We start from the raw sequence: 24,026 nt of genomic DNA, 5'->3' as shown, positions 1-24,026 counted from the left end.
TAGGTCTGACTCACTCTCTTCAAAAGGGAGAAAACCGGGGTTCTAGAGAGGTTGTGTGACTTGTCCAGGGTCCCACAGCTAGTAAGTGGCAGAATTGTAGTTATTTGAGAGGAGGGGCCATGCGTCCGGTCCACTGTGGTATCCCCTGTGCCTAGCACATAGTGAGCACTCGAAAAGTATTTGCTGAGGGCCAGCCCGTGGCTCACTCGGGAGAGTGCGGTGCTGATAACACCAAGGCCACGGGTTCGGATCCTATATAGGGATGGCCGGTTAGCTCACTGGCTGAGCGTGGTGCTGACAACATCAAGCCAAGGGTTGAGATCCCCTTACCGGTCATATTTAAAAAAAAAAAGAAAAGTATTTGCTGAAAGAATGGACATGTGAGTGAGCCAAGGAATGCAAGTAACCATTTTAGTTAAGAATATTCCAGTTCCCAGCACAATGGCAGGTACCAGGGGTTACGTTACAGGTCCTTGGAGGTTTGGACTACAGCAACGGAAGTTGGGACTTCTAGTATCCTAGAACAGTCTCGTATCAACTAGGGTACATAGTGCCCCAGGAATCCAAAGATGGGAAAGCTGAGCGAGCAGGAGTGATCAGGAAGGCTTCCTGGAGGAGAGGACATGGCTGGAATTGAGTTTTTGAGTAAGACAGGAGGGAAGCCATCCATGCAGGGGTAACAGCTGTTCTACAGGGCAGGGTGGGAAGAAGGGAGAGTACAGGACGCAAGAGTAGGACAGTGCAGAGTTCTCCAGGGAAGGAGGCAGTTTAGTGGTACCTAGAAAAACATCTTTAAACTTTAATAGTTACGGATTTATTCTAATGGATACTGGGGAAATAGTACTTGCCCATCAGACCTATAATTTCATGGATACAGTTGCCTTCCTTTTCTTTTCTTTTTTTTTTTTTTTTTTTTTTTTGTCTTTTTCGTGACCGGCACTCAGCCAGTGAATGCACCGGCCATTCCTATATAGGATCACGAACCCGCGGCAGGAGCGTCGCTGCGCTCCCAGCGCCGCACTCTCCCGAGTGCGCCACGGGCTCGGCCCAGTTGCCTTCCTTTTCAAATAAAATTCTTAAAGTGAAAAATGTGAGTCACATTAAAGAAAAATATTAAGTAGCAGAGTGACATCATAGGTGGCAGCTGGGGTCCAACGTGATAGCATGAGAAGAAAATCCTCAGAGTCAAAGATACCCCTGAGAATGCCTTAGGATGATGCCACGTGGAAGTGTGCAGGGGTGTCCTGCAGGGTGTCCCTGTAGCCCATCTCTCCAGCTTTGGGGCAGATGGTGGTTTCCTCACTGAGCCCAGATGAAGGAGTTGGCTGGATTTAGGGACCGAGGTTGTACCTAAGAACAAATCCACTTAAACCTTAGAAAGACCCTGAGAAGCAAGATGTTCACACACAATGAGACACATGGGACACACACACACCGGCAGAACGCTTTATGGAGATTGCTTTTTTTCTTTCTTTTTTATGAGCAGGTTTTTTTTTTTTTTTCTGAGCTGAATGCAAAAGTTAAAAGTGTCTGTGATGTGGCTTACACCCAGATAAGTCGAAACTCCTAACAGTGGTTATAGAATAAGTAAAGTGGGGGGATGCTGTGAACAAACAAGGGGAGTTTTAAGGGACCGTCTCTAGGCCTGGCCTCTCACAGGAGCTTGTCGCCTGTGGGTCTTTAGACCTGGGCCCCCATCCCTCCACAGCAGGCAGGCAGGCAGGGCCCTCCCTGACCTCTGGCCCCCACCCAAGGGACACTCCCAAATACCGATTTCGAGAATCAACCAAAAGATTGGGCAATAAATTCTTCTGCAAGTTGGTGGTTTCCATTTTGCTGCTTTCTACAAATTTGGAGAAAGGTCAAATGGACTTGTCAGCTGACAGATCGGTACACTTTCTGGTGACAAATCGCTCGATGATTTTTGCACATTACTCAGAAGGAGCATTAAAATTCCACTACCACCTACTTATTTATGAAACAAGGCTTCTCCGCACAGTCTTCATGACAAAACTGCTCTCATTCCGGCAACAGGCAATAGTTGCTCATGGGTATGTGAATAAGGCAGGTGAGGAGAGGAAGTGCAGCTCCTCTCCTTGTGAGACATGTTCCTAAGCAAATCAAAACCACAATGAGGTACCACTATGAATGACTAAAACTTTTTAAAACTGAAAATGGAGAGTATGTGGTAAAACTCACACATTGTTGGTAGGAATGCAGAACGGTCCAACTAATACCAAAACTATCTGCCAGTGCCTCAAAAAATTACAGTTATCATTTGACCCAGCCATCCCCCTCCTAGGTATATAGCCAAGAGAAATAAAATGATATGTTCACACAAAAATCTGCACATGAAATGTTCACAGCAGGCTGTGTTTATAATTGCCCCAAACTGGAAACACTCAATGTCCTTCAATCAGTGAATGGCTAAAAGAACTGTGGTATATGCATACGATGGGATTCTACTCAGCAACAAAAGAAACCGAACTATTGCTACGTGCAGCAACATGAATGACTCTTAAGACATTATGCCAAGTGCAAGAAGCCAGTCTCAAAAGGCTACATATGGCACGATTCTATTCATGACATTTATGGGACTGTGAGCATGAGTGACTCCATCTTGGGCCCTTACCATAAGCTTTTTATGTATTTGTGAGAGATTTGCCCATAAAGTTACATAGTAACTAGGAGAAAAGGTAGTTTGAACAATTGGTAGGAACAACCTGCTGACTGTAAAGAAGGAATGATTAAGTACCAGTGCAGCAATAAGACAGCCTGGCCACCTGCATCAACATTTGGAGCTAGTTACATTAAGCTTGTTTATGAACTGCCTGTGTAAACCTGAACTTGGCCTTGAGATAGCACAGAGAGAAGCTTGGCATGTGCCTTTGGGTCGCTGTCTGCCTGATCCATTACCCTGTATGTAAGTTATCCTGGAATAAAGTTCCTCGTTTCATTCCATAAAATGGCCTATTTTGTTGTTCGGCCTCGAGATATCTTTCCAGTTAGGTGGACAATCTGCTGTTGGTCCACCTTCAGACATACCTTCTGGAAAGTCAAAACTAGCTTGCTACCAGAGGTTAGGCATGAGGTGGGCTTCACCTTAAAGGGGAAGCACAAGGAAATTCTGGGGGATGATGAAATTGTTCTGTATCTTAATTATAGTGGTAGTTACTTAGATCTATGCATGTGTTTAAATTCATGGAACCGTACACACACACAAATATACTTTATGTAAATCTTAAAATATATAAAACACATTAAAAAGGACACACATTTCAATAAAATTTTATTTTTTTAATAGCAAGAAGATATGACTTTTTTTTCTCTTCTGGTGGCTGGCCAGGACAGGGATCCAAACCCTTGACCTTGGTGTTACAAAGTGGTGCTCTAACCAACTGAGCTAACCAGCCAGCCTTATTCCTTTGGTGTATATATAACAAAACAAGTTCAAACAAAAACGTGACACTGCTCTGATCAATTGTGTCTTTATAGTTGAATGGCAATCCAGATGTTATGGGCTGGATGTCTGTGTCAACCTAAAATTCCTATATTTAAGGCTGTTAACCCCCCGTTTGGCTATATTTGGTGATGGGAACACTGAAGAAGTAATTATGATTAAACAAGGTGATAAGGGTAAGACCCTGATAGGATTCTTGTCCTTATAAGTAGAGACACCAATGTCATTCTCTTTCCTTCTCCCCACACCGAAGAAAGGCCCTGTGAGGACATAGAAGGTGGCCGGCTGCAAGCCAGCAAGCAGCCCTCATCAGAACCCACCATGCTGGTCCTTTGATCTCAGACTCCCAGCCTTCAGAACTGAGACATAAATGTCTGTTGTATAAGCCACCCAGTCTATGTATTTTGCTATAGCAGCCCAAACAGACTAAGACACCAGGCCAAAAACTAACCTTTCTGGTCAAAAGAAATAATAAAAATGTTCACTCCAACTTATACAGATATTTATATTGCAGAGAAGTACAATCAAGTGATTAATAAAAAATGAAAAAGCATCAAATATATAACATTTAGATAAAATTGGGGGGGAGAAGAAAGGAAATACAAGTTCAAGGGGGGAAAAAGGCATCAAATTTCTAACTATAAAAGAGCTTGCTCATGTATTTTTTTTAAATGTTCAACAGTATCATCTCACCATTGTATTTAGATCCTATCAGGCACATTTAAAACAGTGATGAAATGGTTTTATTTTTAAATGTCAATGACAGTACATCCATTGCAACTATTTAAACTTAAGATGAAAATTTTTAGGTGGCTCCAGTCCACCGTCTTAACCAGTACTCTTTTCTGCCATTTATGTAAGAAACAGCAAAGCCCCAGAACAATGCTACTATGTCCTGCAGGTACCTCGAATTGTATGTAAATACTCAGAAAACATTCTAGAGGCTCCACCTCACAAGAGGGATACCTTGGGGCCCAGAGGAGTGGCCAAAAAGGACTTGGATCTACTTCTAAACAAGAACGGTATTCATGGAATAGTTACACAAAATTTTAAAAAGGTACAAAGTTGAAATTTAAAATCCACAGAAAGGCAAGTCTGCAGATCAGCCCCTTGAGAAACGCTCTTGGCAGCCATCAGAAAGGAGCTATTGACAAGAGAAGAATCGCCCAGAACTCCTGGGAAGCCCCCACCCCCACCCCTCACCACCCCCACAGCAAACAGGCTGTCACAGACTCAAGCATTCACTTTTTTAAAAGATTTATTACTTCCATAGTGAATTATTTTTAAAAGATAACAAAACTCATTTCTCTCAAGGTAGAAAAGAGAAGAGGGCTTGCCCCAGGGACCAGGAGCACCAGGCAGAGGGTGACGGGGGAGGCACTCGGCTAGGGGAGGACAGGCCCCTAAGGCCTCTCCACCTCCACCCTGGCCCCTAAAAGCTGAGGGACACTGTGAGTGACAGGTCAGGGCTGAGCCTGCCACCACCCCAGCTAGGCAGTGGCCAGCTCAGTGTGGTGACCCAAACCTGGTGTCTGTGCAGATTCCGGGGAGGTGGAAGATGGTGGGGGAGGTTGTGGGGCTGGTGCAGGCGTGTCTTGTGCCACATGGTTTTCTGAGGCCTGTGTGAAGTCGCACGGCCCCAGCCAAGGCAGGCAGACAATAGCCACAGCTCCTGGCCAGGGCCCTGTGCCTGCATTCCCAGCCTGGGATTCCAGGACGGTGGAGCAGATGGCGTGTTCTTTGTAGGCAAGCTACCAAGCCGGGGCTACAGTGCTTTGTGCCCAACAGGGAGGGAAGCAGGTGGTATATGTCGTCAAGCACCTGGGCCCTGTGTGGGATGGGCCAGGCTCACCCAAGGGAGGATACGCCATGCCCACAGCACCTGTGGTCAGGCCTGTGGGTCACATGGAGAGAAGGTTCCAAAACAGTGCTTATTGATGAGTCTCCTCTGGAGTCCCCTCAGCAGCAGCTCCATCCCTGAGTGTGTCTGCACATGCCTGTACACACGTGTGTGTACACGTGCAGGGGCATGTGTGCATGTGTGCGGACAGCTGTGTGGCAACCGGGGGGCTCAGGCTTTGGGACTGGCGGGCTGTCCACTGGGAGAGTCCTCAAGAAGCGGGTTGTAGGGGCCAGGGAGCTGTTCCGGCTGAGCCGCCAGGCTTGGCTGGCTCACAGCTTCTTTGGGACCCTGTGGACAAAGGGGAAGCTGGGTTACCAAACCTGGCCCTCACCCCCCACCCCGGTCCCACCCCTGTCCCCGCACCCACATCCCCACCAGCACAGACACCTCCCGCTTCCCGTCCCTGCAGCAGCATCTGTCAAGCTCGAGAAGAGAAAAGGCTGGAGTGACCTACAGACTTCTGAAATGTCATGACAAAAGCCTCCTGGCCTCACTAAATGCCATCTGGCTCTGCCTCCACCCCTTCAAGAAGGGCCCAAAAAACTGAGGCCCAAAGAGACTTGCCAAGACAGTGAGAAGGCGGAGCAAGGCGTTAGGGCTTCTGGGCAACACTGTTAACACAGAAAAACTGGAAACCACCTAAATGTCCATCGACAGAACACATTTTTAAACTGCAGTCATAGGACGATGTCAACCTGGACAGCTCACAAAAACAACACGAGGACGGGAGGGCTGGCCGCAGGGTGACACATGCAGCATGACACCACTTAGACCCAATGCTTAAAAATCACCTATTGTCCATGGGTGCCTATATACAGATGTGCAGGGGGAAAAAAGCCACGTGCCAAATTCCTCGCAGTGGTTGCCTCTGGGGGTGCAGGGGACAGCGGGACTTGGAGAGAGGGACAAAGGACATAAAGGAAAAAGGTGAAACTGATGGGACAAAATGTTAATAACTAATTGTTGAATCTAGGCGAGAGGGAACTCGGATACTATCATTTATCTGGTTATATATTTTTTAAAATTTCTCAACTTAAAAAAGTTAAAAATAAAGATAACTATGATGATAAGAATGTGGGGTGACTCTTTGTCCCTCGAAGCCCCCTGCCTGCCCTCCCCTGAAGAGCAGAGTCCTCCTTGCCTCACTGGGGTTGGAAACCCCCTGAACGCTCCTGCCACTTATGCTTGCTCACAAACCTGGACAGCAGGGAGACAGAGGGCTTAGGGGGTGGGGGGACTCCTGGTTCCTCCCCCTCTGGGGACAGATCTAAGGTTTCTTGCACTGAGCCAGGTGGAGTGAGACCAGCCCGTCTCCCCATACCACTACAAAGAGGCAGCTTGGGACACCAGTGGTGGCCAGAACCTCAGCAATCAATGTGGGCCCAAACATCCATGACTTGACAAAGTCTCACTCAAAAGTAAAAAGGGGAAACTACCCCCAGGCTGTAAAAGGACCCCGGGTCTTTCCCAGGAAAGACACATGTAACAAACCCCCGAGAGGCCAAAACATGAAACAGATTCCTCCTCCTCCTACCTTCCACTTTTGTTTAACTGAGGAAAGAGGACTTAGAATGGGAGAAGAATCTATGAGAAGGTAAAAAAAAATGTCCAGGAACATTTCCCTGAAGGTCCACCCTGCACAGCTGTCTGGGCTGAGCACTGCACAAGGGCACTATTCACCAAGTCCTCTGCCCTCCAGCAGGCGTCATCTGTCCTAAGGGGCTGTCTTTTTCCTATCCATATAAAAATACCCTCCTGGGTTCGTGGAGGCCCTGTTTCCCCCCTCTCCCCCCAAGCAAGGCAGCCCCTTGGGGCCACCCCCACACCCGCTGCAGGGTGAAGGGAGCCAGGCCAGAAACTCAGAACAGGACTCTGCAAGGGATGGAGGCTGCCTGCAGAGATTTCAGGTCTGCAGGGCTGACAGCCACTTCCCAGGTGCCTGTCCCCCAGGCTGTAGCCAGCCCACTAGAAAATGCTTTAGTCCCCAAATACACGACTGGGGGTTGAGGGTGTCATCTGGAGTGGGGGTTGAGCCGCCTTCCAGAAGGCATGGGAGTAGAATCTCTTTAGGTCAAATACTTCCTTAATAACTTGAAAACTGGATTCTGTTAGCAAAATAAAGAGGAGACTCCAGTTTTGTTTTGTTTTAGTTAGTGGGGAGGGATATGGCAGGACATCCTGGTCATGTCCAGGTGGTGCAGCTGTGGGGCTCTGGCCCCCCAACCACCAGCTCTGTCTGTGCTACAAGTGAGTAACTCCCTTCTCTACGCCTCAGGACCTCCCATCCTGCACCCCGAGAACACCAAGCAAGTTTCTGCAGAACGGAGTCATGGCTGGAAGGAGGCAGGGACACCGGTGGGACCAAATTGTACACAACCAAAATGTGTCCTGGAGGAATCCTCAGCAAAAAGGAAGGAAAGGGGTGACCAGTAAGGACGCCCTGTCCTCAGAAGGTCCTATCTTAATGCTCAGCCCCTATGTGGTCAGACCTGCCCTGCTACTCCCAGATAAACAGAAGCCCCTAGAGCCTGGCGGGGACACAGCTGTCCCTCCCTTTTCCCTGCAGGACTGGCAGCACCTGCCAATGCAAACACGCCCCTAACCACCCTTTGCATTTGCCACTTTATCTCCTCTTCCAGCCCTGGCAATTGAAGCGAACTGGAGACAGCCAATTGGCCCCAGAGAGCAGGGCTCTAGCTCCTGCTTCTGTAATTTGGCTCCAGGAAAGCTCTTTAAAACCCAGAAGCTCTCAAGGGTGGCACATTTTTCAGAAATTAAAATAGCAGCTATTATCAGAGGCACAACCGTAGATCGACTCACCCGTGCCCAACCCCAAATCATAGGGCCTGCATGCCTGTCACTTCCTCTGGCAGGGACACCAACCCTGGATGTGACTCTCCCCAGACCTCAACCCTAAAGGAAACTGGTCAAGGAAACAGAACCGCCAAAGAAAATAGTCTACTTCTCTCGCAGGTAGGGGTGCCAGATAAAACCAGGATGCCCAGTTAAATCTGAATTTCAAATAAACAATGAATAGGTTTTCAGTATAAGCGTGTCCCATAAATGCATGGGACACGCTTATACTAAAAATTATTCATTGTTTACCTGAAATCGAGATTTAACTGGCCACTCCTCTGTTGCTGCTTCTTGGTTTTTGGTTTGTGCCCAAGCTGGCAACCCTACCCTCAAGCCCAGTCCTGGATATATAGTTGGTGCTCAACTGATGCCCAAACTAAGTTCTTTGTTCTTGGTCAGTCATTCCAGATTTTGACCAAAGTTTCTCAAACAGGGATCTCTGGACCACATACACCAGAATTCCCTTAGGGGATAATTAAAATACAGATTACTGGGCCCCACAATGGTTCATTCCAGGAGGCTGCCCAGGGATATGCATTTTTAGCAAACTTCCCCAGGGGAGTCTATTGCACTAGAGCTTTGAGAAACGGCTGGCCTAAACCTTGTCCTGCCTTCCTAATACAACCTTGCAAATAACATACCAGCCCACAGGGATCAAAGAAACTGCCATTCACTGGAAACATAGGAAGGGCAGTTTCTCCAAAAGCAAAATATACAAATACGTATTTTCAGTCTGTAGACACTCCAGGTGAAGTTTAGGTTGAAGGAATGTAGGATTGCAAGTGTTTTGAGCTGCCAGCATTCTAGTCACTATGGGGCGGGGGGAGGCAGGGTGTTGGAACGTTACCTGGTACCCACCTACAGTCTTGCTTCTTGCAGCACAGTGCCCTTGGAAGCTGATGTCATCAGGGTTTCAGAATAGGCCTGAACAGCCTCCTTATCCTTTGAGCCCTTTTTACTACTACTCCAAAATAAATAGCATTTCTCCTAGAAGATAACCAAGCTAATTTATAGTTGACGTTGCAGCCAAACACAAAAGCTTTTACACGGTTCTTTGATTTTCAAAAAGCAAAGAGGAGGCGGGCAAAATGCAGAATTTTAGAGACCAACAACCCTGAATGATTGGAGTTGGCTGAGATTTGGGGAGCTGTCGCCCTTAGAAATAAAAGCATCTTCAGGAAACAGGCTCAGAAGGATGGACAGGCCAAGCTTAAAAGGATCCGTCCACCTGAAAATTCAGGCCACAGTAGCAACGTGGTAGGGAGACCCGGTGGGCAGGGTCAGCTGGCCGAGAATCAGTGGAGTGAGCAGGTGGCATTTTAAATGGACCAGAAACAGAGATTTTTTTTGTTAAAATACTTTTGATTTTTTTTTTAAAGAATGACTTGAGAAGAAAAATTTCTCTGAAGAGAAATTAAAATAGGTTGAGTTTACCAGCATGCAATTCTTTTTTCTCTTTTTCAATCAAGACAAAAAGATAAAACCTGACCCTGCTAAGCCAAAAGAATACATAACGGGATACATTTCAATCATTTGGCCTCTGATGAAACCTGCAGGAAGGGGAGCCTGAACTACACTGTCAATAGAAATAATAGTGTTCTTACCGGATTCAGGGGCGGGACACTGATTTGGGGAGGGGAGCAGGGAAGGGGACCCTAGCCAGTGCCTCCACATCCTGTGTTTCCTCAACCTCCTTCCCCTTCCCCCTTCCAATGGATGATTAGGAGAGAGACAGAAGGGGACGGAGGGCCAGGGCTGTCCCGGCCTCCTGCTTGGCCTAGCCCCATATGCAGCTGTGTGCGTCTTCACTAGTGGACACCTGCGGTACCTGAGGGCTGGGAGCCTGCCTCTGGTCCCTTCTGCCCTCTCCACATAATTCAGTCAAGAAACTGTAGGGAGTTCCCTTTTGCTCGCTGGAGTCACAGCCCAGCTGGGCCCTGGCTCTCACAGGGGCAGCGACAGAGAAGAGAGGCACCCAACAGGACTGGTTAGACCCAACCCTCATGGGGGCTCAAGATCTGGCTGCCCATGCCACCTCACACTGTGGAAGCCTTTTGCCCCAGAGGATGGGGGATTGGGAAGAAAAGTCGGGTTCCAGGTCTGAAAGTCCAGGGTAAGGGCCCGGGAAGGTTTGTCATCACCGTAGCAAGCAAGCAAGCAAGCAAGCATGTATGCAAGCACGTACACAAGCTTCCTCTGAGAAAGGGGGAGGGAGAAAGAGCTGATCTGCCAACAGTGAACCAAGAAAGCAGGCGATGGAGATGACCCAAAGACCAGCAGGGGAGCCAGGTGGCCCTAACACCCCACCAAGGCCTATGGCCTGTGGCCCCAGGATAACCACCTGAGTGGGTGACTTTCTGGTTCCTGCCTTCAAAAACGGCCTTTCCCAACTCCCTGCCAGTGAGCAATATCCCCTCCCCTACCAGGGCAGCTGCTCAGCCATCTCCACTGCCCCTGCAGCCCTGGGATCACAGCTCTCTTGTCATCACATGACTGCAGGGACTTACTTAAAGGTCTCCCTTGCCCCTGGTCTCCAGACCTCATGTTGTGGTCATTTCCATATCCCCCAACCTGCGCACAGTGCCTCACAAAATAAAGTCCCTCCGCAAATGTTTGCCAGTTAATGCCATGAGTGACTGAATGAATGACCCCAAGCCTAGAAGGGGTATCTGCTGTCACCCCCTCTTCTTCCTGCTTCTCCAGGCTGAAAGTCCCAGGGCTGGAGTTTTTGCCATTTATGCTCCCTTCCTAGTATAAGCCGCCCCCACCCTGGACTCAGCCTCCATCCTCATTCACCTGAGCCTCCTCACTGGTCTCCCTGCTTTCGCCCCTCCCAACCAAGAACCTATGTGCCACACAGCAGCTGATCTAGTGGCTCCTTCTTTAAAAACCTCCAAGCAGGGCTGAGCCCGTGGCGCACTTGGTAGAGTGCTGCGCTGGGAGCGCGGCGACGCTCCCGCCGCGGGTTCGGATCCTATATAGGACTGACCGGTGCACTCACTGGCTGAGTGCCGGTCACGAAAAAAAAAAAAAAAAAACGACACAAAAAAAAAACCTCCAAGGGCTTCCCCTCACTCCCAGAATCAGTTCCACGCTGCTCATCCTACAGTACAGGGCGGGGTGTGACCTGCTCCTGACCCTCTCCCCCGTCCTCTCCAGCCACCCTGGACCTGCCTGATCGTCCAGTGTGCCTTCCCGTCCCTGCCTCGGGGCCTTTGCACTAGCCCTTCCTCCACCTGCAGCATTCTTTCTGTGGCTCTGTGCTGAGCACCTCCCGAGCATTCACATCTAGGCTTCAATTCTACCTCTTCAGAGATTCTTTCCTAACACTCTATCTATACTTGTCCCAACCCTCTTGGACCTGTGCTGTCCAGTCTGGGAGCCACATATGGCTGTTGAGCCCTTGAAATGGGGCGAGTTTGAATTGAGACCTGCTGTAAGTGTACAACACACACCAGATTGCAAAGACTGACTATGAAAAATGCAAAAAGACATCTTTTATACTGATTATATGTTGAAACGTTAATATCTTGGATATATTTGAGTGAAATCAGATGTGTGATTAAAATGAATTTCACCAGTTTCTTCTGACGTCCTGTGGCTATTAGAAAATTTAAATTTAAAAATCACACACGTGGTTCACATTGTATTTCTATTGGACACCATGGCTCTAGCCCATCACGTTTTCTATCATCTTTATTATATTTCCTGCTTATTTATTACTGGTTTTCATCTGTCCCCAGACTAGTATGCCAGCCCCCCTTTCCTCCTGAGCTGGGACCTCGACCGTCTTGCTAGCTTCTGCAATCCTGCATCTAACACAGCCCGGCATCCAGCAGGTGCTGACTTGAGGAGCAAATGATTCAAATACCAGGTCTTCTCACTCAAAATCCACCTGCAGCCCCTCCAAGGGAAGGTCCCCGGCCTTCCAGGACAGGCAGAGTAGTGGCGACGCAGGATGCAAGAGATGTGAGATGCAGCGCCGGCTGGCAGCGTGCCCGCCCCGCCCCCGCAGAGACGCAGGGCCGCCACCGGGGTGGGCTCCAGGCTGGGGGCGGCTGGGAGATCCCACCCGAGAACCCCGACCCCAGCAGGCAAGCAAAGGGCTGCCAGTTCCGGCCACTTACCTGGCTCCGGAGTTGGTGGACGACCGGGATGAGCAGCAGCACACAGCCCAGGGCGAGGAGGACGTACTGGGCGTAATGCAGGACCTTGGGCATCAGCACCAGCTGGGTATAGAACGTCTGCAGCGTCTCGCCCTCCATGGTCCCGCTCTACAGAGGCAGAACGACAAGCGAATTGAGCTGCGGCCTCAGGCTGCAGGCCTGGGCGCAGATGCCACCCCGCGACGCCTGCCTCTGTGACCCTTCACCCCTGCACCTGTGACCCTTCACCCCTGCACCGACTCCAGCTCCCTGGCTAAAGCCTCTGCGTCCTCCAGGGAACCAGCAGGACTACCTTTTTCTAGTTATCTGGGAAAATACCAGTTTCCCAGACTCCCTTGCAGTTGGGCAGGGCCATGTGATCGCGTTCTGACCAATGTGAGGTGGGAGTGATTCTCCATCTTTCCCCGCCCATTGAATTCGGGGAGGGCGGGGCCTCAAGGTGGAAAAGGCCCGGACTCCCTGAATGACAGCGTGGAGCAAGCTCCGCCTCCCACCAGCCCACTTCGACCGGCTGTGAGCTAGGAGTGAACTTGACATTCCGAGGTGGTCTGTCCTGGCCATTAGCTCACCCTGACTTAAAACGAGGTAGGCCAGAAAAATAAAATTAAAATTAAACACAAAATAGTAAAGCAAAATAAAATAAAACGAGGTAGGCCAGAAGGAATACTGAAAAGCTGGGAGAGAAGAAAATTCAAGTGAAAGCTGACACCTTGAGAACCACTTCGCCTCTCTCAGGAGAAGTGCTCATGCACATTAACAAAATTCTTTTACACCCAGGGCCAGGGACTTTACCGTTCGTACAGCGCCTGTCTTCCCCATCTCAAGTGATCGTTTCATAAAGTGCTTCGACAGTGTGAAGATCCTAATACACAATGTTCCACAGTCCAGATGCCCTGGCGCAGCCCTCCCTCTTTACAAACAGCTCCCTGCCTCAAATACCCACATTGACTCCTCACTACCGTACCTGACCCCAAGTCCAACCCGGTCTTACCTCTGCAAACCACAGCAGTGGCAGGACCACGGGCTCAATCTTCCCGGTTTGTCTGGAAAGAAGCAGGACAGAGCAGGTGAGAAGTTTTGCTGCAGTGTCTTACATCATACAGCTCTGGACATGTGATTGTAAGCTCCGGGTTCAGGAGGGATTTGATTTGCAACTACTCGACTAGTGCAGGCGTGGTGAACAGGTATAATGATCTGCCGAGTGTGGAACGCTGAAGGAATCTTCCCTGGTAGGGAGTAACTTGACAATGTGATGATAATCTTTTAAAATTAAAAACTCACATCTCCTATATGGCAGGGACTGCCAGTGACCTATCTGATAACCATTCATCCCTTTTAGAAACAGAGCCCTAATTTTATTCAGGATAGCAATGCACCCAATTAAAAGACTATCTCAGCCTCTCTTACAGCAAGGGGGCGCTGTGAGACCAAGTTCTGGTTAATAACCCTTATGTGAGATAGCTGGGAAGGCTAGCAGGGCTGCTTAAAAAGGAGCTTTCACAGCTGGAAGGTGAACCCTTTTTCCCTTCTTCCTTTTCAGATGCCTGGAATGCAGATGCAATGGCTGGAGCTCCAATAGCCATTTAGACCACAGGTAACCTTGAGGATGGAAGCCACATGCTAGGGAAATGGAACAGAAAGAGCACTCTTACATGCCAAGAAGAGAAGTCAGAGGAACACTAGGTAGCAAGACACCTGATACTTAGTTATATGTACTAATAATACTTTAATAGTACATTATTAATTGTTATTCACATGTACCCCAAAGAATCCTTCACTCATCTATTTCTACCCCTGGGGTCCCTGGGGTGCCAGGGCTGGCACCACTGTCACCCAGAAGTGAATCCTAGAGGATCATCATAGATTCCTCCCTGCTCCTCAACTTCCTGTGTCCAAGCCCAGCCCTGTCCAGGTTTCTGCTCCTCTTTCTGTCTCTGTGGTCTGGACCTTGGCAGCTGTGGTAGTCAGAATAACAGCCCTCCAAAGATGTCCACATCCTAATCCCAGAACCTGTGAAAATGTGACCTTATAAGGCAGAGGGGACTATGCAGATGTGATTAAGTTAAGGATCTTGAGATGTGGAGATTGTCCTGGGTTATTAGGGTGGGCCCAATGTCATCACAACGGTCCTTAAAGAGGGAGGCAGGAGGTCAGAGACAGAGAGACAGGAAGATGCTGCACTGCTGGCTCTGAAGATGGAGGGTCAGATGGAGGAGCCAAGGGTGGTGAGCAGCCTTTAGAAGCCGGAAAAGGCAAGGAACAGATTCTCCCCTAGAGCCTCCAGAAGGAACCAGCCCTGCCGACACCTTGTTTTCAGCCCAGTGAGACCTGTTTCAAACTTCTGACCTTCATGACTATAAGAAAATAAATGCGTGTTGTTTTAAGCCACTAATTTTGTAGTCATTTGTTACAGCAGTCATAAGAGACTAATACAGCAACTCACACCCAGTCTGGAGCAGCGGGACCTTGGCCAGTGGGCACCCTGCTGCCTGGTGCTTCTCAGGCTTCTTCTCTTCTTGGCATATAGAAGTGCCCCATAAGTTTATTGTTACAGTTATTGTTGTTATTAAATACCAGCGAACAAATAGACATATATTGAGTAACTTCACCATTCTTGGGTCTGCTTAAAGGAAGGCAGAGAGCAGTAGAGAGGAGAGATGACACTCACGCGGGCAGCCACTATGTAGAGTCTGCGCAGTGAAATGGATTGATATGGGTCACCGACAGATGAGAAAGACACGGAAAACACTACGGAAATAAGAGGGTCTTCAGAAAGTTCCTGGAAAGATGCGTATTATCTTTCAATCCTATTTTTCCACAAACTTTTGGAAATGCCCTCGTACAGTGGAAGAGACTGCTCACTTTCCAGCTTTTCTCGGAAAGCCTTCGTAAGAACTCGTGAAAGTTAAATGCAAGTATCTTGCAACGTGCCATTGCCTTTAGTGAGCAAGGAGCACGAAAGTCCCTTCTGACACAACACAGCAGCTCTGCTTCCCGATAGCTGCACCTCTAGACCTTTCCACAGCCATCCCTTGCCAGTCCTCGGAGGTAGCAATAAATTCCTGCTGCTGAGACCACTTCCCTTGCGACCATGGCTGTCAGTCTGCAGGGAAGGTCGGGCAGCTGTGAGGCCCAGAGAGGTGGGGTTAGTGGCCCATGGCAACCAGGTCCAAGGTCACCAACCAGGCACAGTACAGTGCCCATATGTACTGTTGGTCAACAATCTGAATGACCTCCCGACAGGTGAAAATTGATAGAGCTCTTGTTAAAATCCAGATTTTCAGGTCCTTTTGAAAAATGCAGAGAATGTGGCCACACTGGGCTCGTATCCCCAGGAAGCAATGGTCAGCTAGTGCTGGGCAGAGGCTGCACCCTGGGCCCAGCCCCACCCAGTTGCTGGGCTCCTCTGTCCAGGTCACCTGCCTGGGTCCAAATCACCTGGTGGCATCTAAATCAACACCCAGGGGCCAAAGGGTCCAGCCAGAGTGCGAGTCTGGGCTGCAAATGCCTTGTCCAGACCTGGTGCTGTTTCACTACCCACAAACCTACCAAGAACCGCCCCCCTCTCACCCCCCAGCAGCCTCAAGATGAAAAAATAAAACACAAGGGTGGAAGTGAGTTTGCAGGTATTATCCCCTGCCCTTCTCTGACAAAGTGTTGCTCTTTCCAGCTGAGAGGCATTTGACAAAGCTGAATAGATGCTCACATTCCTGAAACCCAGGAATCTTTCTAGGGGGATTTTCTTTTTAATGAAACTATTTCAAATATGCTGAGAAGTACAGACACTGACCTAAGGACAAATCAGTATCCTGCCTCACCCAGTTCTATCAAAATGTAATGTTGTAACAAGTGTTGGTGAGGATGTGGAGAGGATATGCAGAGATTGGAACCTCCTGCACTGCTGGTGGGAATGTAAAACGGTGCAGTAGCTGTGGAAAAATCTGGTAGTTCCTCAATCAGTCAAACATAGTTACCATATGACCCAGCAGTTCCACTCCTAAGTCTATACCCACAAGAAATGAGAATATATGTCTACACAGAAACATGAACGTTTATAGCAGCATTATTCATAATGGCCAAAAAGTGGAAACAACCCAAATGTCCATCAACCAATAAATAAAATGTGATCTATCCATACAACAGAATATTATCCAACCATAAAAAGCACTGACACATGCCACAACATAGATGAACCTTGAAAACATGCTGCTAAGTGAAAGAAGCCAGACACAAAAGGCCACATATTACATGATTCCATTTATATGAAATGCCCAGAATAGGCAAATATATAGAGACAGAAAGTAGATTAGGTGTTGCCTGGGGTTAGGGGGACAGAGAAGGGAGTGCTAATGGGTACAGGGTTCTTACTGGGGTGACAAAAATGTTCTAAAATTGTCTCTGGTGATGGCTGCACAACTCTGTGAATATACTACACATCACTGAATTGTACATTTTAAAATAGTTGAGTTTTAGGGCTGGCTCGTGGCTCACTCGGGAGAGTGTGGTGCTGATAACACCAAGGCCATGGGTTCGGATCCCTATATAGGGATGGCCAGTTAGCTTACTTGGGAGAATGTGGTGCTGACAACACCAAGTCAAGGGTTAAGATCCCCTTACCGGTCATCTTTTTTAAAAAAAAGGGGCGGGGGTGAGTTTTATGGTATGTGAATTATATCTCAATAAAGCTGTTATATTAAAAATCAAAGAAAAGAAAACCAGTGCTTAAAAAATTCCTCCAGTAAAGTGAATAGTCAAACTTAAGAATGCTATTTGGTAAGTTTCCCTTTTCAAACACTTGATTTTGCCAGGCTTTCATTTTTTGCCACTCTGTTGAGTGGGAATCGGCTTGGCTTGAAGATTCTGGTTCATTCTACGGGGAAATGTTCAAAAGAAAAGAAAAGGTTGGGGTGGTTTCTGGGGAGGGTGTCAAGATGTGAGTGAGACCTGGGCCCAGAGCTAATAACCCCCTGTCATGGAGAAGATGGCAGGCGCTGGATTCCACATCCAGGAAGACCATCTCTCTCCCTGCTGCCCTGGTTCCTGAGGGGCACTGCCAGAGTCCCGAGCCCCTGATCTCTGAATGAGCCACACAGCCCCAGCTCCCAGACCCCACTCACCCGATGCCTCTGATGGCTTTGATGTAGAGGCTCAGCTGCAGTTTCACGGAGCAGTTCATGGGGATGCCGGTGACCTGCAGCAACAAGCACAGTGAGAGGCTCAGCTGCCCTCGCGCTCTAAGGACACCGTCAAACTCCCTTGGGGGAGTCCACCGCTCTAGGAATTTTGTGCACATGCACTGAGATCTCCTCTGTGGGTTCTAAGCGCACATGCCTCCCAAACAGTCTATGTCCACCACCTCCAGGGGGCCTCTCTTTAAAGCCTCTCTCAGGATGGAAAAAAACAAATCCATTTCATAATTAAATGTCATCTCCTGAGACAATGTTTCCCAAAGTGCAGAATGACATTTTTTAGATTCTCTCTCTCACAACCTCCATACTAAGTAATATGGGTGAGAATCTCTTCTCAGTTCACTCCCAGCTTTTCCTGATCATTTCAGAGAGAATCTCGGTCAGGAGCTCTCATGGTCCTTGGCGCCTCTATACACCTACACGGAATCTCCATTTTTCACAGAGCTGGCCTCAGTCTCAGCACCATAGGCAGGCAACAGGATTGTACATGGAGCCTCATAATATTTTTTTCCCTATTTATTTTTCTGGTTGTCTTCTTTTTTTGGAGAGTTTTATAATCTCCCATTCAAACTACTAACGGGAAGCTTCCTGTGTGTAGAAAAATATTTTTTTAATGAGATGATTTTTTTTTTTTAAGGAAATAACAGAAGTGCCACACATATGTCACCAAAATCAGGAAGGTGGTTCCAGAATGAAACCAGGAAATTATAATGAAAAGGAACCTAGGTTTGGGGTCAGAGGACCATGATTGGTTCTTCTTAGCTGAGACTTGTTTCCTCTTCTGTAAAATGCAGCTAAATCTACCCAGCTCACAGAATTTTTGCAGGTATGCAAGACAGCCACACTCAGGACTACAAATGCTTGAGTTATCGTCATGTACACTATCGGGAGAGGGCCTTCCCAGCCCCTGTGGCAAAGGCTTTGCTCCCATGACTGGGGAGAGAACCTGGCAGGATGGGAGTGAGATCACCCGTGTGTAGAAAGAGTTCTCAGAGCAGCCCTGAACCTGCCCTTCTTAGGCTGCTTGCAAGGCTGGCCCTCTGCTGACATCTGGGAACTTGGGTTTTGGGAGGGTTCCTCCCATACCCTAACTGATGCGAGGGGCTCACTGACCCTAGACTGTTTGTACAAACAATGTAGCTTATGCTGACCACCTGCTTTCCTTCTGGAAGTCTAGAATTTTGGTACAGACCAGGCAGAGGATGCCTATGTGAGCAGCCCCCACTAGAGACCCTGGGCACTGAGTCTCTAGTGGGCTTCCCCGGTAGACAACACTTCACATGTTATCACACTCGGTCCTAGGGGAATTAAGTGTATCCTGTTTGACTCTGCAGGGAGAGGGTTCCAGAAGCTTGCACCTGGTGTCCCTCGGACTTCGTCCCATGTGCTCATTCCCATTGCTGATTTTGCTCTGTGTTCTTTTGCTGCAATAAATCTCAGCCACAAGCACAACCAAAAGCTGAGTCCTATGAGTCCTCCTACTGAATCATCGAACCTATGATGGTCTTGGGGACCCCAAGACAACCTGTCACCCTCTTCCCCTCTCTAGAACACACTCCAAAGTCTGGAGTCTCCACTTGGGCCACTTTCTTCCCCAAGAAACTTGTCCCAGGCCCTTGTTGGCTCATGTCTCCAGCTATTGTCCAGCCACCACTTAGCAGGCAGAGCCCTGCCTATTCCATGTACCCCAGAGAACAGCAGCTTGGACCTGGCCTCCTGTCTCCCCACCCTCTCCCAAACTGAGGAGCAGAAAAGGAGCCACACAGAAGCAGTCACTGGGTTTCCAAGGCTAATGCCCAGCAGACAGCTAACTGACTCCATGATCCTCCTCCTGGACATGCCCAGAAAAACAACAAAAACACGAGAGGCAACTTCCTCAGCCTGCCTGCCTGGAGCTGACCTGAAAGGAGAGAAGTGGGAGGCACCAGCTGATGTGGCCACTGCATGACAGCTGGTTGCCACTCTCTGGCCTCCCAAACTTCACTCCCTTTTTCTCCACATGGGGGAAAAAAGAAAATACATGCACTAAAATGAAAGTTACCAGTAAGAGCACAGAAGAGTCTAGGTTCATGGTGGAATTCTCCAAAAGCCGGCAGAGCAAGAGAGGTGGTAAAATAGATTAAAAGAGAGAAGGTGGAGAGCTGGGGGCCACGGCGAGGCTCAGGGTGTCCAGTAAGTTGCTAAGAAAGTCTGGGGAGGACAAACAAAAATGGTGTGGAACAAGGTCTGCAGAAGAGCTTCACAAAAGCTCTAGAGAGAGTACAGCCATTACAGAAAACAGTATGGAGGTTCATCAAACAGTTAAAAATAGAACTACCATACAATCCAGAAATCCCACTGCTGGGTATGGACCCAAAGGAAATAAAAGCACCACGTCAGAGAAACACCTGCACCCCCCGTGTTCATCGCAGCACTATTCACATAGCCAAGAGATGGAGTCACCTAAGTGTCCACCAACAGATAGTGTATAAAGCAAATGTGGTGCATATACACAACAGAATAATATTCAGCCTTAAAGAAGAAGGAAATCCTGTCATTTGCAACAACATGGATGAGTCTGGAGGACAATTTGCTAAGTGAAATAAGCCAAGCACAGAAAGGCAAATACTGCATGATTTCAATTATATGTGGAATCTAAAAAAGTTGAGCTCATAGAAGCAGAGAGTAGAATGGTGGTTACCAGGGGCTGGGGGTGGGGGGTGGGTTGGGAAGATGTTGGTCAAATATAGAAAGGAAGTTAGACAGGAAGAATTAGTTAAAGAGATCTATTATATGACATGGTGACTATAGCTCACAATGTCCTGTATACTGGAAAATTGCTAAGACGGCAGATTTTAAATGTTCTCACCACAGATAAATGATAAGTACGTGATTAGCTTGATTTAGCCATTCCACAATGTATACATACAATATAACTGCATGTTGTATACCATAAATATGTAAAATTTTTATTTTTCAATTTAAAAAAATAGTATTTTTTAAAAGGCCTATAAGGGAGACCACGAATATCCACTCAGGAAACAGGTAGAAGCCACCAAGTCCAACTGGGCACATTTCACAGTGAACAGAGGCGCCGAGAGAAGAGGCACCCACTGAAGTCGTGTCCTCGGGGAGGCCACATGCATGGTCTGACATCCTCCTAGTCCCTGCGTGGAGAAGGAACTTCACATGGGACAAATTCCCCAGAACCTAATTAGTCTGCAAGATGTTCCAGGCTTTTATTGGAATCTAAAGATATTTACGATATCTTGACACAGTCAGAGGGCTGCTTCCAACTAATTAATTTATAGGAGACACACCAGGCTGATAAGTCCTAATTAATTTACTGTCTTATGGCCCTTTTATAGAAACTTATAAAGGGATAATAAAATCCTTGAACTATGGAGTCAGGGTAAAGTAAGCACCTTTGATGGCTCAATATTCGAGAAGCCATCAATGCCAAAGGAAGCCTGGCTTCCTATCACCCAACCCTGGACCAGCTCTGTGCCTGGGGGGATGAGGGGGGAGGCAGCCAAGAGCGCACCTGTTGGAAACCATCACCCACCCACCCACAGGCAGACGGGGGAGCTCACCGGGTGGAGGTCCAGAAACAAAGAATGCTCTTCTTGGTTAGGGTGGAGGCCGAGCACAGCTTCTGCCAGGACCGGGTCGGCGTTGTAGAAGTGAGGATGGGAGAGAAACATGGGCGCATCTAGGAGGCAGAGGGGCAGAGAGGGGGTATCAGATGAGGACAGCTTGGCGGCATGTCAGAGGCCTGCCTTACTGGGTGCAGGGGACACACAATGAGACAGAGCCGCTGTCTGCAGAACCCCCCAAGATGATGACAAGACATGAACATCAATAACCAGATGAGGAAAAAAGCCCTTCTTGTTCTGTAAAGAGGCCGGGCTCTGTGACACGGCAAGGGACAGGCTCTGTGCTGGAGGAGTGGCGAAGTAGGATTCTGGTGAGAGGCGCCAAAGGAAGGAAGAGAAGATGGTCTCTAAGAGATGCCAGGCAGAGAAGGTCAGGGAACGGCATTGCAGGTGGGAGGGATAGCAGAAGCAGGTGTGGGGAGGTGGGAAATGCGTGGCACATATGGGACAGTAGGTGTGTGAAGGGGAATTACAGGAGGTGAGGATAAAAAGCCAAGTTGAGGCCAGATTTGAACTTGAGTGTAGGGGCAGGCATCTTGAGCGCCAAGCCAAGTAGCCTGGACTGTCTTCTGCAGCTGATGACCTGAGAGCTGGTGTGTGCACTCCTGTGGCCAGGTCTCCCTGACATCCACGGGAGGGTGGGAGACACGCCTGCTTTGCCCCTTCTCTCCCAGCAGCCGGGCCAGTGTGCATGAACAAGGATAGACTCGCCCCTCCGAGTGAGAGTTCACACACACAGACGTGAGGCCCACCTGACAGGGCAAATGCCAACTCATCTGCATCACAATGGACAACAGGCCTGCTGAACAATGCGTAACAGTGAACGACTGACCCTCTCTCAAAATCTCATGAAGATCCAGAACGGGAGAATCCATCAGGATGGAAAGCAGACTGGTGGTTGCCAGGGGCTGGGGGAGGAGGACTGACTGCCAATGAGGAGCAGGTGTCCTTTTGGGGCAATAAAAACGTTCTGGAACTACACAGAGGTGATGGTTGCACAACACTGAATGTCCTAAATTCCACTGAATTATACACTTTAGAATGGTTAATTTTGTTACATGAATTTCCCCTCAAGAAAAGAAAAAGAAAAAAAGGAAGGAAAAACAAGCAAACAGGAGATCTTCCCTCAACCCCGCCCCTGCCTCGTGGCCAGCCAGGTGATGGCATTCATGCTTTGGTGCATCTCACGGCCTCACATTTCTGGATTATTTCTGCATTTCTTAGCAAAGCTGGGCATTGGTTTGAAATAAAAGCTGGGATTTTATTGACGTCTGATTTCATTTTTCTCAGCGTCCTTGCACCCCTGCACTACAACTTAATGTGCTTCTTTGAACCAACTGCTGTTGCCTTCCTAAAGTACCTATGTTTTACAAAGGGGCTTTATATTTATGCCATAACTGGCAAACACTTGCCACAATGAGAAAGTAAATAGTTGAATAAATACAGTGGAAGCCAATGAATATTGTAAATTCTACCTAGATGTTGTTACCTGTACAAGGCTCACTATGAAATCTGCTCTTTCACTGTTAAAAAAAGACACATTGGTGCATGTTAGGAAGGTCTTCAAGCCCTGTCAGCACCAAGAGAAAGGAGATTTTCTCCTGGAGGTGATGGGAAGGAGGGAAAGAGAATGGAAAACCAAAGCCCGTGTAAGCTGATGTTAATTAAAGCTGACTCCCTAGACTCTTTGAAGTCATCTCAAGCACTTACAGGGACAATGTCCTACACAATTTGGAAACCCCTGCTTCCCATCCTCCCATCTCAACTGTGAAAGGAGCCCAAAAGAGGAAACACGAGGACCCCGTTTTTACAAGTGGTGACACTCTGGAGGCCCACCATAAAGGAGGCAGCCACCAAGCTAGCCAGGCCCTGGAAGAATCTCAAACATGCCCCGTTATGCCTCCAACCCCAGGTGGAGACTGAAGCAGGTTGGAGCAATTTGCCAACACCTGTCCTTGCTTCAGACGCTGAGCCAGCATGGCTTTTTAATAACATGCACGCATGCACGTGGTTCTTCCTATTTTATTTTCAAACACACTGAGAGAGACTCGCCCAGGCAATAAGTGGTAATTAATTTACAGCTTTATGATACATCTCGCCAGAATTAATTGCCCAGGATCACCATGGATTATGATTCAGTGGCTTTACCGCACAAGCTGGAAGGCCCTCGCCTGGCAGGGAAGTTTGAGGTGAAGGGTTCCCTTGGTCCAAGACATATTTTCAAGGCCCAAAAAGACAAATGTGTGGGTATTTTCTATCTGCAGATAAAAAGCCACAGAAATGCAGACATAAGTGCACCAAATGACACATGCAAGAATGTTCCTAGCAGCACCACGGCAATGGTCAACACACAGGAGCTCAGATGCCCATGAGGAATGGAAGGGTAAGAAACTGAGGTGTGCCCCACAGTACGGCGCTTTCAGATGCGAAGAGGATGCACTGCAACCACCCACGGTGCTCTGGGTGGACCCCACCAACGTGAGAAGGGGTGGAAGAAGCCAGAAAAAGAGAAAAAAGGAGAGTATATTTTATGATCCCATTCACATAAAGACCAAAAACATGGAGCGATAGAGAGAGGTTGGTTGATGAATACAAAATTACAGCTAGATAGGAAAAATAAGTCCTAGTGGTCTACAGTAGTGCTAAGTATCTATAATTAACAATTTATTGTGTGTTCTCAGATGGCTAGAAGGGAGGAACTCAAATGTTCTCATCACAAAGATATGGTACATTTTTGCAATGAATTTTACTTTGATTTGATCATCACAGATTGTATACATGTATTGAAATATAACTCTGTACCCCATAAGTATGTAT

General features: G+C 48.1%; 1 protein-coding gene across 2 annotated transcripts in view; it reads right to left on the bottom strand.

Annotated features, from left to right (window-relative positions):
* Positions 1-4,730: 4,730 nt before the first annotated feature.
* SCARB1 (scavenger receptor class B member 1) overlaps positions 4,731-24,026 on the bottom strand; it is a 76,116-nt gene continuing 56,820 nt past the window's right edge. The window contains exons 8-13 of one of the 2 annotated variants that reach the window (XM_063085871.1): positions 21,147-21,265; positions 17,503-17,576; positions 13,377-13,428; positions 12,347-12,493; positions 9,078-9,206; positions 5,564-5,651 (exon numbers count right to left, since the gene is read on the bottom strand). In XM_063085871.1, the coding sequence (XP_062941941.1) occupies positions 9,078-9,206; positions 12,347-12,493; positions 13,377-13,428; positions 17,503-17,576; positions 21,147-21,265 (521 nt within the window). In that variant the 3' untranslated portion in view covers positions 5,564-5,651. Of the gene's footprint in view, positions 5,652-9,077; positions 9,207-12,346; positions 12,494-13,376; positions 13,429-17,502; positions 17,577-21,146; positions 21,266-24,026 lie in introns of both variants that reach the window. The other variant, XM_063085872.1, reaches the window with a different exon arrangement.

This window comes from Cynocephalus volans, chromosome 2 (assembly GCF_027409185.1).
Source record: "Cynocephalus volans isolate mCynVol1 chromosome 2, mCynVol1.pri, whole genome shotgun sequence".
Classification (NCBI taxonomy): domain Eukaryota; kingdom Metazoa; phylum Chordata; class Mammalia; order Dermoptera; family Cynocephalidae; genus Cynocephalus; species Cynocephalus volans.
Note: the sequence above shows the minus strand (reverse complement) of the source record. Positions and strands in the feature narration are given on the sequence as shown.